The 15,162-nt window shown below is 37.5% G+C and overlaps 1 protein-coding gene across 2 annotated transcripts; it reads left to right on the forward strand.

The window, feature by feature from the left end:
- Positions 1-7,247: 7,247 nt before the first annotated feature.
- Positions 7,248-13,772, forward strand: LOC122281522 (ABC transporter C family member 8-like). 2 transcript variants are annotated; one of them, XM_043093067.1, is made up of 12 exons: positions 7,248-7,541; positions 8,071-10,019; positions 10,128-10,448; positions 10,523-10,609; positions 10,703-11,308; positions 11,444-11,608; positions 11,704-11,998; positions 12,093-12,307; positions 12,441-12,746; positions 12,857-12,920; positions 13,018-13,257; positions 13,456-13,772. In XM_043093067.1, exons 1-12 carry the CDS (start codon positions 7,493-7,495, stop codon positions 13,578-13,580), a joined length of 4,422 nt encoding a protein of 1,473 aa, XP_042949001.1. In that variant the 5' UTR covers positions 7,248-7,492; the 3' UTR covers positions 13,581-13,772. The 2 variants fall into 2 exon arrangements, with proteins under 2 accessions (XP_042949001.1, XP_042949009.1); XM_043093075.1 differs by having other exon boundaries at positions 7,250-7,657.
- Positions 13,773-15,162: the final 1,390 nt, after the last annotated feature.

Below are 15,162 nucleotides of genomic sequence, written 5' to 3' on the forward strand. Positions count from 1 at the left end.
GGAGTAGTTGCATATCGTTTGGAATTGCCAACTGAGTTCCATGGAATTCATAATGTTTTCCACGTGTCTTCTTTGAAAAAGAGTTTTGGGAATCAGACACCAATGATAGTGGATCCTGACAGCATACCTTTACAACCCAACTTGACCTATGAAGAGAAGCCAATGCAAATTCTTGACTGGAAAGATAAAGAGTTGCGGAACCGTAAGATCCCATTGGTCAAAGTACTTTGGCAAAATCATAATATTCAAGAGGCGACTTGGGAGAAGGAAGTTGATATGCGAGCCAAGTACCCCCAGTTGTTTGACATCTAAATTCAGTCTTGCAGAGTTGTTTTGGGATTTTGCTTAATTGATACTTTGTGGTTCACTTGTACGGGACTGACAATATCAGACGTTGTACTTCGTTATTCGAATATCAATAAAGTATATGTGTTTCCTTAACTTTTGAATTGTTATTTCTTACTTACTTCGATTTCGAGGACGAAATCTTTTTTTTAGGAGGGGAGATTGTAACAGCCCGCTAGAAATTCAATTGTGAAATTTCTATTAACTTTAGGAATCTCGTGAAAAACCCATAAGTTTTCACGAATCCATTAATCGTATAGGTTTTTTGTCTAACTACATAGTTAGTGTTATTATTTACTATGGTATTAGAAGTGTATTTTTGATTATTGGAGATAGTTAGAAGTGTCAAAATGTATTATGGTTTGTGCCATTAGACTCGGAGGGTTATTTAAAGTCTTATGGCGCAATAACATTTTTTCATATTTTCGGACAAAATGTCTGTTCAAAATTGTAAATATTATTGGATAAAAAGAAATATCTTGAGGTAATTTTCGTGAATATTATTGGGTAAAAATATTTTGAGTTGATTTTTATAGATATTATTAGATAAAAATATCTTAAGTTGATTTTTGTAGATATTATTGGATAGAATATTATGAGATAATCTTTTATAGATATTTTGGGTAGGAGAAAACCACACTTAACTCTCAACTCCAGCCTTATCACCTCCCTAATCTCGTCCATAAATGTGTCCAGCCATCACCCATGAACTTATCTTCAATAACTCCTTCTAATAAAAGATTATCAAACACTCTCTCTCGGACAGATTTTAGGAGATCTTTTGCATGCCCATTTCGAAGTTGTTGTAAGTGTTTTATCATAAAGTCTACTTCATATAAGTTGTTCCTTTTTGAGTCTAGTTTACATGGATATCTTATTTGCCCCATTTGAAGATCATTTGGTCAGTCAAATATTGTGTAAACTATAGAAAGGTCATTCTGGGAGATAAACTGGAGAATATGATATAGTTTGGAGTTTTTGACCAAGCTAATGGATAGATATTGGTCCGAAATTTTTATGGAGTATTGTTAACATGTATATGTGACTATTGGTTGAGGATTTTTGCATGATTAAAGGTTTTGATGAAAGATGTTCTTAGATTTAGAAACTTAGAAACTGGAAGAGGAAAAACAGTTTCTGTTTTGAGAAAGTTTAACTCTTTGGTGGTCTAAACCTATTCTAATGACTTTGATAATTTTATTGGAGGATCCTAAACATCTTATATACATGTTATATTATTATTTTGAAGATATTTGATGTTAGTTTCAAAGATATGAAATTTTATGCAAAGAGATATTCAAATAAGTCAAAGTGTGGATATTCTTGGCTAAATTTATGTTTTGGTTAATTTCTAACCATATGATCTTGAATTAGAAGCTTATATATGTTTTAGGACATCTTTTTAAACCATATGATGGTTTGGTTTGAAGATCATATATTTATAAGTCATAGATCAAGAGATTTATCAAAACTAGTTGAGGGAAAAGTTTATGTTTTTGGACTAAGTGTAAAACCAAAAACTCCAAATGTTATTTTGTGATTTTGGTGACTTTAGTTTGATGATTTAAAGCATGGTTGATGTTAGGATGATATTATGAATATGTTAGAAGTAAGATTTGATTTTTGAAATTCTTGGAGATGTTTTGATTTAAGGTCAAAACTTGTGATTCAAGTGCTTGGATCTTTTTACAAAAAAGTTTGGTGTTGATTATTAGTTTTTTCTGAATGGATGTTTTAAGTATGGTTTTGAACTTAGGATTGGAAGATGTTTGTTGCAAAATTTTGGTTTAAGCATGAGTTTTGAAGTTGGAAGGAATTGCAACAAAAATAAAGGGAAATGGCCTATGCATGTTTCGACCATAGTGTGTTCTTCATAGTTGTGTTTTGTTTTAAATTTTTCTGAGTTGATATTTAAGTTTAGGACAAGATTTACATGAGGAATGTAAATTTTAGAAACTTTTGGAGTTAGTATGCAAAATCCTTAAGTTATGGGTAAAACGGTCATTTTCCCACATGTAGAGAGTAAAATGAAAATTTTACTCTTTAAGTTAGTATTTTCCATATTTCAAATTATTAGTGATTTAGTTCTAACTTTTAGAATCACTAATTACAGTTCCTCGTGATCGCACTTGAAGTTTTATAAGAAACGCGGAGATCGAGGTAAGTTAGCTTTTAACTTACTAGCAGTCTACTGTGTATGTGTGCTAAGTAAAAGAATTACAGTGTATGTATGTATGTTATCATATATGTCATGCTATGCCAAGTTATCATGTAATTGTCTATTATACAGAATTTATTCTGTCATCAATTTTTATCTGTTGCACAATATATTCTGTCATGTATTACTATACATTACAAATATGTCATGCTAAATATGTTGTTTGTTATATGTTATGCCATGTTACGAAATGTTACTATCTCAAGTTGGTTATGTATTTCAAATTATGTTCAAGTCACGTTATGTTACGTCAGGCCTTCAGTCCTTTCATATTCCAGTCACGTTTCATCTTGAGTATATTCAGTTTATGTAGAATACATGGGGCCACAACAACTGTGGAGTATGTATTTAACTACATAGTGATGTATAGAATACATGGGGCCACAACAACTGTGGAGTATGTATTTACACATAGAATACATGGGGCCACAACAACTATGGAGTATGTATTTTTAATGTTAAGTCAAGTTTGTGTAGAATACATGGGGCCACAACAACTGTGGAGTATGTATTCACACGTAGAATACATGGGGCCACAACAACTGTGGAGTATGTATTTTTCATGTTAATTCAAGTTTCAGAGCAAGTTCATGCTAAGTCAAGTTTCAGATCAAGTTTATGTCAAGTCAAGTTCAGTTCATGATTCATTTTAAGCTATGTCAATTATGCTATGTTGTACGTTAAGTTATGCTTTAATTACTTATAAATTTGATTATGCATTTATGCTTTTACTGTCATACATGCATCATTAGTCTGTATGGAAGTTTTTTGTTAACTTGCTGAGATTTGTAATCAAATCTCACTGTGGTAGTCCCAACTACCATTCCCCCCGAATGGTAGATCTTATTACAGGACCTGAAGGAGGATCAGGAGCTGACCAACTAGACACAGTCGACTGAACGACGGTGCGTCGTTAATGTTAATATAGTAGTTAAATTACTACTTGTACGATGGAGTTGCATCTCCAGTACTTTTGGATCATAACTATTTTGGAATAGTGCTGTGATCTTAGTTATTCAATGGATCTTTATGTATGAAGTATGTTTTAAGTATTGGGATATTTTTAGTTTGGTGCATAGTATTGCTAAAGAAAAAAATTATCCGCTGCGAATATTGCATAATGTTAGATGCATGTTAGGATTATTGCATCTTATATGTCATGAACGGGGGCAGGTAACCTTGTGTTGCATGTCTCGACGCTTCAAATGTCCGTCCGATCCCAAACGGAATTTGGGAGCGTCACACCACCTTTTGTGAATCACCAGGTGTTTCGCTATCATGGCTGTATTCACTGGAATCTCTATGCTTATGTGACTTAAGCATCTCAGATTTGTTAAAGGTAACATCTCTACTGATGATCACCTTTTTAGACTCTATGCACCAAAGTCTATACCCTTTTACACCAGTACTAAAGCCCAAGAATTTTGCTTTCTTGGCTCTAGGATCAAGCTTACTCTCTTTAGCGTGATAGTAAGCAGGACATCCGAAAACGTGTAAAGAGTTATAATCAGTAGCATGTTGTACATCTCCACATTTCAGTGGGTGTCTTCCCGTCATTGGCAGATGCGGGTAGTCGGTTGATGAGGTGGCAGGCATATGTTACAGCTTCAGCCCAAAATTGTTTACTGAATCCAGCATCCAACAACATACATCGCACTTTCTCTAGTAAAGTACGATTCATTCGTTCTGCCACACCATTCTGCTGCGGCGTACCTCGTACTGTGAAGTGTCTGACAATTCCCTCTCTCCGGCATACTTCCATGAAGGGGTCTGAAGTGTACTCACCTCCATTATCAGATCTAAGCCGCTTGATCTTCCTGCCGGTCTGAGTCTCAACCATTTTCTTCCAATCAAGGAAGATTTGCAGCACTTCATCTTTATTCTTTATCGTATATACCCACACACGACGAGAATAATCATCTACAAAAGTTACAAACCAATGTTTACCTCCCAAAGATGCATTTTGGGTAGGTCCCCAAACATCAGAGTGCACATAGTCAAGTATTCCCTGTGTATTGTGTACTGCGGTTCCAAACTTGATCCGCCTCTGCTTCCCCAATACACAATGCTCACAGAAAGACAGTTTACAAGTCTTGGCACCTTTGAGTAAGCATTGCTTCACCAGTGTTTGCAAAACTTTTTCTCCTGCGTGTCCCATACGCATATGCCACAGACTGGAGGTGTCATCATCAGTCTCATCTAGCTTCTCACAGCCTGTGGAAGCTCTTCCAGCAACAGTACTTCCTTGCAAGAAGTACAAGTTTCCTCGCCTCAAACCCTTCATAGCCACCTGAACTCCCATTAGTACTTTGAGAGTTCTATCTTCAATGGTGATTCTGAATCCATTTGAATCCAGAGCTCCCAGTGAGATGAGATTCTTTCGCAAGTCCGGAACATACCGAACTTCTGTTAGAGTCTTGACGCTGCCATCGTGCAGCTTTAACCGAATGCTACCCATTCCCTGAGTCTTACAGGCACTGTCATTGCCCATAAGTACTGCTCCACCTTCAATCTTTGTGAAGTCAGTAAACCAGTCCCGATTGGGACACATGTGATAGGTACATCCGGAATCCATAATCCATTCATCGGAATGACAAATGGATGATGAACTTATCAAGGAAAAATCTGAATCATCATCTCTGTCCACGACATTGGCTGTGGTGGGTTGATTCTGCTGTTGTCCCTTCAGCTTGGGACAATCCTTCTTCCAGTGTCCTTTGTTGTGACAAAAGGAACACTCGTCTCTGGCGAGCTTTCTTCCGACTGATGAATCACGTGATGTGGCTCGGGTTTTCGATTGAAAACCTTTCTTCTTTTCGGGATACCTTGACTGGGGTCTTCCTCTTGCTGTTGGCGCTTCACTTGATGTATCTTGTTGTACATGTTTATCTTTTCTCCGGTACTCATTGCTAATTAAAGAGCTAGATACATCTTCAAAACTAATCTTTTCCTTCTCATACAATAGAGTAGTAATCAAATGCTCATATGTATCAGGCAAGGAATTTAGCAAAAGTAAAGCTTTATCTTCATCTTCGATTTTAACATCTAAATTTAAAAATCAGCAAGAATTTGGTTGTAACTATTCAGATGTTCAGTCATTGAAATACCTTCACGAAATTGGAATCTGAAAAGCTTATTCTTCAAGTGCAAACGGCTCTAAATGCTCTTCTTCATGAACTTATCCTCCAATTTCTGCCAAAGTACCCTAGCATCTGTCTCTCTCATGACAAAATACTTTTGTTCTTTGGTAAGGCATAACCGGATTGTACTACAAGCTTGAGTATTAAGCTTCTTCCAACCCTAATCAGTCATATCGTCTGGCTTTTCTTCCAACGCAATATCTAACTCTTGTTGGATCAAAACGTCCATGACTTCACACTGCCACATGCCGAAGTTGCTTGTTCCATCGAACTTTTCAACTTCAAACTTGGCATTTGACACGGTGGACCGACGTCCAGAGCTACTGGCATTTTCAGAGCCCCTATCTTTTCCAGATCTTTCCATTTGAATTTAGAAAATTTAGACACAAAATTTCAAAATTCTAACCGTACAGATGAGTCCGGAATGATCCAAATAGTCGGAAAGCACTATTTGATCGTTGAAATCGGACTCCAAATGGCTTAGATCAAGCCCAAAGTGGATCTGAAAACGAACGGTTCTGATTGTCTGGCGCGTGAGATGCACGCGCTGTGTAGGGCTCCTCCAGTGTTCGTTTTCGATGCCGTTTGCGGCAACGGATCTATCTTGACGAGAGGAACGTTGTGGTGTGATCAAAGATTGATTTCGATCAACTGCAATTTTCTGGGTAGCACGAACCGAAGCTCTGATGAATTTTTACCGTAGAAATGAATAGTACCTTACTAAGTCAGTTCCCAGGAAAGATTGGAAGGTCACAATAGACACACTTAAAATTTCCAATCTCCTAGATAGAACCTCCTTAGACTGTACGTATCCACACTACCACACCAAAACTCCACCCCACAAAAAGAACCTAATTGGCTCTGGTACCAATTGTTGTGCCTTAAGCTGCCTTGATAATAAACACAAAATAGATAGAGACAATATTTAAGTGGTTCGGCAATTTGCCTACGTCCACTGAGCGGAAACACTATATTCAAAACAACTCTATCTCAAATGGCACACTACACACACTTCTCACACTTCTCTCTCACAATGGGATGATCTTCCCTTCATATGACCTCTCCTATTTATAGGAGAGGCTGAACCCATCTCCCTCATATTACATCGCTGAATACCAGCTCAATTCATCTGGAGGCATATGTGAGAAATATCATCACATGGATACATAAGAGGAACACAATCATATAAATTGGACACCACCACCACATGGATACCAATGAGTTGGACGGGGTCCCCCAACATTTTCTACGCATGGACAGAAACTTTGACCCGAGGACGTGTAACGAGGCGTGTTCAACTGGAACACGTACACAGATTGCCAGTCAATGCTCCAGCATATTTTCCACTCGTTGCCTCAGCAACTTGAGCTTGTTTAAGGATTGAAAAGGGCCGGGGGTTCCAATCGTAAAATTATGCTATGAAAAATTCAACTACTTGTTTAAAAGTTTAATCAATTGAGAGAAAATGGACTAGATTACAGCAGTTTTTTTTTTTTTTTTAATAATAATAAAAAATCCAATGGTACGAAAGGACGCTTCGAAAGTTGTGTGGCCATACAGAAAAACGAGAATAGAGATGGTGATGAAGCAGTGATTGGTTAAGCTGTGATGATGCCGACTGCTGTTTTTGGAGATATGCACAGAAAAACGATAATAGAGGTGTGATGAAGCAGTGATTGGTTAAGTTGTGATGATGCCGACTGCTGTTTTTGGAGATGTGCTAGGAAGAAAAATATGTGTACATAAACTTCTTATAAAACTGGCTTAGAGCCTTGGATGAGATACTAAGATGATCCCAGAAATTATTCAAGCGATGGCTTTCTTTGGGAGCTTAAATGGTATTTACATATGGTCCCTGTGTGCGCTCGCGCTCCCCCGCCTGTTTCTGTTATCTTCTTAAGCATCACAACTTCTAGCATGACCTGTAGTGAATTTCTAGACTTTTTCTTCTGAGGTTAAGAGCTTATGTCTTTAAATGTAATCTTAAAGAAGGATATTTTAAGATTTTGCTTTTTCAATGTGGAATGGACGATGACTTGTATACGCTATTGCGCCTTTGCTATCAATCCCTTGAAGTTCACCCGTTGTTGTATTTTTGGCAGGCTGCTGTAATTTTCTGGGAAAAAAATTTCTTATACTGCAGGAGAAAATCCACGGGCCTCTTTGTTTTAATCTCTATTTTATTTCATCGAATTTTCTGGTTTTTTCTTTTGTTTTGCTCGAATCTTTTAGATATTTCTCACAGTTTCTCTCAAAATTTATGAGCCTTTTCTTTTTAACCTCTATTTTATTTCATTGAATTTCTGGTTTCTCCTTCCTTGCATGAATCTTTTAGAATTCTCAGTCTTTGTTTTGATGAATATGCAGTGGGGTTCCCATGGATTTGTGAAGGAGAAATCAGTTTGGGTTCTTACTGCATTCAAAAGACAGTCATAGATGGTGTAAATCTGCTCTTCCTCTGTGCTTTCTACCTATTTTTCCTCATAGGATTTATAGGAAAACGTTCTGCCCGAGGTAGCAATGAAAAAGATTGGATCTTGGTAGTGGTTTCCATCTGTTGTGCTCTTTGCAGCATTGTTTATGTTACTGCCGGTATATGGAATCTAACGGCCAGAAATGACGAGTTCAATCAAATGAGCTGGCTGGTTTCCTTCGTTAGAGGACTGGTTTGGATCTCTTTTACAGCATCTTTGCTTGTTCAATCGTCAAAACCCATCAGGGTTCTAAACTCTGTTTGGTGGGTGCTGTCCTTTGCATTGGTTTCAGCTCTGAATATCGAAGTTCTGCTAAGATCACGTAGCATTGAGATTTTGGACATGGTGCCTTGGCCTATTAACTTTTTGCTTTTCCTTTGTGCACTTAGGAATCTCTGTCACTTTGTTTCTAGACATAACCTAGACAGCAGTCAAGCTGAACCTCTACTGGCCAAAAAGATTGAGAAAAGCCAAACAGATTTAGGCCAGGCCAGTGTTCTTAGCAAATTGACATTTTCTTGGATTAATCCTTTACTAAGCTTGGGCTACTCAAAACCATTAGCTCTTGAAGACATTCCTTCTCTAGTTTCCAAAGATGAAGCCAACTTTGCCTACCAAAAGTTTGCTCATGCATGGGATTCCCTATCAAGGGAGACGAGCTCGAACAAAACTCGGAACTTGGTTTTAATTGCCATTGCAAAAGTTTACTTGAAAGAAAATATGTACATAGGATTTTGTGCATTTCTTAGGACAATTTGTGTAGTTTGTGCACCTCTACTACTCTTTGCTTTTGTAAATTATTCAAATCGCAATGATAGGAATCTGGATGAAGGTCTATCTATTGTGGGATGTCTAATTCTTGTCAAGGTTGTTGAGTCTTTGTCTCAAAGGCACTGGTTCTTTGATTCAAGGAGGTCAGGAATGAGGATGAGATCCGCTCTAATGGTGGCAGTCTACCAAAAGCAGTTAAAGCTTTCGTGTTTGGGAAGGAGAAGGCACTCAACTGGGGAGATAGTGAATTATATTTCAGTTGACGCCTATCGAATGGGTCAATTTCCATGGTGGTTGCATTTAACATGGAGCCTTGGATTGCAGCTTTTCCTAGCCGTTGCCATTCTTTTTGGGGTTGTGGGTCTTGGAGCTCTTCCTGGTTTAGTTCCTCTTCTCATTTGTGGACTCCTCAATGTGCCTTTTGCAAAAGTACTACAGAAGTGTCAGTCTCAGTTTATGATTGCCCAAGATTTGAGACTGAGATCCACTTCTGAGATCCTAAACAATATGAAGGTCATAAAGTTGCAATCATGGGAAGAGAAATTCAAGAATTTGATTAAGTCCCTCCGTGACGATGAATTCAAATGGTTGGCTCAAGCACAGTTTAAGAAGGTTTATGGCACCGTATTGTATTGGATATCTCCGACCGTCATTTCTTCAGTAATCTTCTTGGGTGTTGCCATTTTCGACAGCGCCCCACTAAATGCTAGTACTATCTTTACAGTTCTTGCAACATTGAGGAACATGGGGGAGCCTGTCAGAATGATACCGGAGGCTCTTTCTGCTTTGATCCAAGTGAAGGTATCTCTGGATCGTCTTAATACTTTCCTGCTTGCTGAGGACCTGAAAAATGATGAAATCTGGAGAATCCCCTTTCAGAACTCGGAAAAGAGGGTGAAGATACAAGATGGCAATTTCAGTTGGGATCCAGAAAAATTGACTCCAACTCTAAGAGAAGTGAACTTAGAAATAAAATGGGGCCAGAAAGTTGCTGTTTGTGGGCCAGTGGGGGCTGGGAAATCATCACTTCTTAATGCTATACTAGGGGAGATACCCAAGATTTCAGGAACGGTGAGTATATATATATATCTATATATATATTTTTTTTTTGGAAAAAAAAAGTATTATTTTCCTTCAGAATTTGTGCGACTGATTTTGGTCTTTCATGGTGACAAACAGGTTAATGTATTCGGTTCCATTGCTTTTGTTTCTCAAATTTCTTGGATCCAAAGTGGGACGATTCGAGATAACATACTCTTTGGAAAGCCTATGGACGAGACTAGATATGAGAAGGCCATAAGAGCATGTGCTCTAGACAAGGACATCAACAGTTTCAGCCACGGGGATCTCACGGAAATAGGTGAGAGAGGGCTTAACATGAGTGGAGGACAGAAACAGAGGATTCAACTTGCTCGAGCTGTATACAGTGATACAGACACCTATCTCCTCGACGACCCATTTAGTGCAGTAGATGCACATACAGCTGCGACTTTGTTTAATGTAAGAAGACAAACTTTTAAGTTTCATGTGCATCAAATCTAGGACACATCAATGATCAAACTGTGGGATTGCAGGACTGTGTCATGGCTGCCCTTGAAAATAAGACTGTCATTCTAGTGACGCATCAAGTGGAGTTTCTCTCAGAAGTCGATAAGATTCTGGTAGTATTACCAAAACTACGTTTGTTATTCATGTTATCCATGTGCACGGTACATTTTTCTTATAAATAAGCGTTATGTTTCTTAACTTGCCAGGTTATGGAGGGTGGGAAAATTACTCAATCGGGAAGCTATGAGGAGCTCTTGACAGCTGGGACAGCATTTGAACAGCTCGTGAATGCTCATAGAGATGCAATGACTGGTTTGGGTCGTTCCGCTGATACCAGTCAAGGAGAATCTCAGAACGGAGATATAGTTCAGCCAGAGGAGTCTCAAAAGGAAAACAACGAGGGGACAACTACTGCGAAGGGAGTACCAGGAGTACAACTAACAGAAGAAGAGGAAATGGAGATTGGTGATGTTGGATGGAAGCCATTCTGGGATTATATCCGTGTCCCAAGGGGAATGCTTCTTTTTATTTTAGGCGTATTTAATGTGTTTGGTTTTGTTGCTCTTCAGGCCGCTTCAACTTATTGGCTGGCTGTAGGCATTCAAATTCCTAACGTCTCTAGTGGCATCTTGATTGGAGTTTACGCTGCAATTTCAACACTTAGTGCTGTCTTTGTATATCTAAGGTCTCTATTTACAGCCCATCTAGGATTAAAAGCTTCTGCAACCTTCTTTTCTGGTTTCACCAATGCCATATTTAAAGCTCCCATGTTATTCTTCGATTCAACTCCTGTTGGGCGGATTTTGACTCGAGTAAGATTACTTCCTTATCGTCCATAATGGAATAGAAAAATATACTGTATTTTGTAACCTTGAAAGTTGGAAGTGTATCTCTTCTCTAGAGCCGGTACTCGTTTGCACATTCATGTTATCATTTTTCTCTTGCAGGCTTCATCAGACTTGAGCATTGTGGATTTCGACATACCTTTCTCCATCATCTTTGTTGCAGCTGCTAGTATTGAACTTCTGGGCACGATAGGAATTATGGCCGCCGTCACATGGCAGGTTCTCATTGTAGCTATTCTTGCCGTAGTAGGTGGAAAATACGTTCAGGTATATAGATCAAATATTCAAACTCTTGTTTTCTTGAATTTCTATCTTCAATGATGAGATGACAAATTAAGTCAACTTCGTACTTTTACTTAAAGGGGTATTATCAAGCCTCTGCAAGGGAACTAATAAGGATCAATGGAACTACAAAAGCACCAGTTATGAATTATGCAGCTGAGACATCACTTGGAGTGGTCACTATTAGAGCTTTTAACATGGCGGACAGGTTTTTCCGGAACTATCAAAAGCTCATTGACACAGATGCGAGACTTTTCTTCTATTCAAATGTATCCATGGAGTGGTTAATTATAAGGATCGAATTTCTTCAGAATTTGACCCTCTTCACTGCAGCTTTTCTTCTTGTTTTAGTTCCTAAGGGGTTTATAGCTCCAGGTACCGTTACTTTGTTACGACTGCCTATTTTTCATGGCATTTTCAGTCTATTCAGACGCTGATCATAACTTCCTCTTTCTTGGGTGGTCTACAGGACTTGTGGGGCTCTCTCTTTCTTATGCTCTGTCACTAACAGGCACCCAAATTTTTTTGACTCGATGGTATTGCTATTTATCAAACTACCTCATCTCAGTCGAACGGATCAAACAATTCATGCACATACCACAGGAGCCTCCGGCAATCGTTGAGGACAAGAGGCCACCATCTTCATGGCCTTCAAAGGGTAGGATAGAGTTGCAAGATTTGACGGTAATAAAGCTACTTGAATTCTTATATCCAAGTTTTTTGAGTTCTTTACACTGCCACCATATCACCGATCACCTCAAGTTGTAATTGATGAATTTGACATGCACCAACTATTCTTTCTTTGGGTTTGTTGCAGATAAAATATCGTCCAAATGCCCCATTAGTTCTTAAGGGAATCACATGCACATTCAAAGAAGGGAGTAAAGTAGGAGTTGTGGGAAGAACTGGAAGCGGTAAAACTACACTAATAAGTGCTTTGTTTCGTTTAGTAGAACCTGCAAGTGGGAAAATTCTTGTAGATGGACTAGATATATGCTCCATGGGTTTGAAGGATTTAAGAATGAAACTCAGCATCATACCTCAAGAGCCAACTCTTTTCAGGGGTAGCGTCCGGACTAACTTGGATCCTCTGGGTCTTTTCTCTGACGATGAAATATGGAAGGTTGGCCAGCAAATGATTCTCACATTGATCAAATTCTTCTGAAAAGCGTTTTTTTTTTAATGTTTATCTTTGCATGTTGGACTCAAACCAGCTAACTTTCTCATTTATAGGCTCTTGAAAAGTGCCAACTTAAGGCAACAATCAGCAGCCTACCAAATCTGCTAGACTCTTCTGGTTAGTTTATGATCTTTACGTGAAGAAACTGGAATAATGTGATGTTAAAGCAAATACAGGCAATATTGCTCATTAACAAACCATGTATGTTTAACAGTGAGTGATGAAGGTGAGAATTGGAGTGCGGGGCAGCGCCAACTCTTTTGCCTAGGAAGAGTCCTCCTCAAAAGGAATAAAATTCTGGTTCTTGATGAAGCTACTGCTTCCATAGATTCTGCAACAGATGCTATTCTACAGAAAATTATCAGGCAGGAATTCTCTGAATGCACGGTGATAACCGTAGCTCATAGAGTTCCAACTGTTATTGACAGTGACATGGTCATGGTCCTCTCTTATGGTATGGTCTTACTTTCCAAACTCTGATATATCTATAGATCCATCTCTACAAACCCAATTTGGAATGGGTCTAAACTAGACATGATGGCAATTATTTTTTACAATAATCTTCTGGTGCTAGACAACTATATAAAATAAATAAATAAAAAGTGCTAGGCTTAAGGGCTCCCTACTAATCTGGGTTGGTTTGGACTTGCAGGGAAACTTGTAGAATATGATGAGCCTACGAAGCTTATGGTGACAAACTCCTCCTTCTCTAAGCTTGTAGCTGAATATTGGTCTAGTTGCAGGAGGAACTCCTACCAGGATTTCAGCAAATCCTGAGAAAAAGCTTGCATTTGGCATATAAACCATGCACAGTAACTTGAAATGGCCCCATCATTTTATTTGTAATTGTCTCAAGTGATTGCATAAACACATTATCCTAAGGCACTGTCGTAGCAGAATTTAGGACTGTCTGAGAATATAGGTAAGATTCTATGATTATTGAATAATAAAAGCAAACTTTGTTATTAATCGAGCTACATGAGATATGACCCAAGATGAGACCTTTTGACCTATTCTCTCTATCACCCACCACTCAATATTATCAATATTCTTTGACTTCCAAATGATCTTATAATAATGGTTACGAATTCTTCTTCTCTGTCACCATCCAATCAATAGAAATGTCGTAAGCATATAAAATACTTCATAAAAAAAATTACTAATAAAAATTACCAATTGGGCCCGTGGAGAAGCTTGCTCAGGTCCACAATCGTACATCCTGTACCCAATCTGGCCAACTAGCCAAGTTAGTGCAACAGGGCTTTAGAATTAGTTCGGCCAGCAACAGAGCCCAGCGTTTCAAGACAGTTTCTATAAGGGCTGCTTTTCTTCAATCTGGGCTTCTGAAAAAAGATCAATAATAAAAATTAGAAAAAATATAATTATAAGTACAATTATATACTAATCTGTACATTAATATAATGTGATTGATTAAAAAATAAATTTTATTAAAAATAATATTAATTTAAATTTTAAATATGATTGAATCAGTATTGGTACATAAATTATACGTGATTATACTTTTATGTAGTAAAATTCTAAAAATTAAAACCAAAATATATATACAAGAATACTCAAACCTTCATCAAGGGGATGCCACGACAAACATGGCATCCCACGGAGGGATAAGTTTTTTAACATGAATTAATATAGGACTCAAAAATAGATATTTTTGAACGTCCAGTGATCATTTTTAAAGAATATGAGACTCACAGACTAGTAATTAAATTTTCCTAAAAATACCCATAAATTCCGAACTTCAAAGTGACCACTGATGTCTAAAGAAAGGCAACGAACGGAAGGTCTTCCTAGTAAATAGAGGAAAAGGTCGATCAAACGGTGGCATTATTCTTTCATTTTTTATTGCCTGTATTTAGGTCAATCTATGAATCTGGTTGAAGAACGTATGTACGATATCTGAACCTTTAGTGCCATTGCCATTTTGATTATTCATTATAGAGTAGAGATATTTGCATGATTGAATATGTGGTAGGTGATGTGGGCCAAAATGCACAAGAGACATATATATATATATATATAAAGAAGTGCTCTAACCACAAATAAATTACACAAAAGTAAGTAATAGATTGACATGTCTTCATGTAATCTGTTAAATCTATTTTATAATAAAAATAACATTACAATCTAACGTACTGAGTCAAGTCACGTAATTTATAAATTTACTTTTATCTAATCACTTTGTGAATAAAGTATTTCTCATATAATATATAAATAAAGTCGTATACTAATCTGCATACCAATACTGATTTCTTCATATTTAAAATTTAAATTAGTATTTATTTTAATAAAATCTACTTTTTAACTAATCACATTATATTGATGTACATATTAGTACACA

This window comes from Carya illinoinensis, chromosome 1 (assembly GCF_018687715.1).
Source record: "Carya illinoinensis cultivar Pawnee chromosome 1, C.illinoinensisPawnee_v1, whole genome shotgun sequence".
Lineage (NCBI taxonomy): Eukaryota > Viridiplantae > Streptophyta > Magnoliopsida > Fagales > Juglandaceae > Carya > Carya illinoinensis.

Coding starts and splice junctions, on each gene's coding strand:
- LOC122281522 (XM_043093067.1), top strand. CDS start 7,493: ATGATCCCAGAAATTATTCAAGCGATGGCTTTCTTTGGGAGCTTAAAT. Junction 10,610..10,702: donor CAGAAGTCGATAAGATTCTG/GTAGTATTACCA, acceptor TTAACTTGCCAG/GTTATGGAGGGTGGGAAAAT. Junction 13,258..13,455: donor GGTCATGGTCCTCTCTTATG/GTATGGTCTTAC, acceptor TTGGACTTGCAG/GGAAACTTGTAGAATATGAT.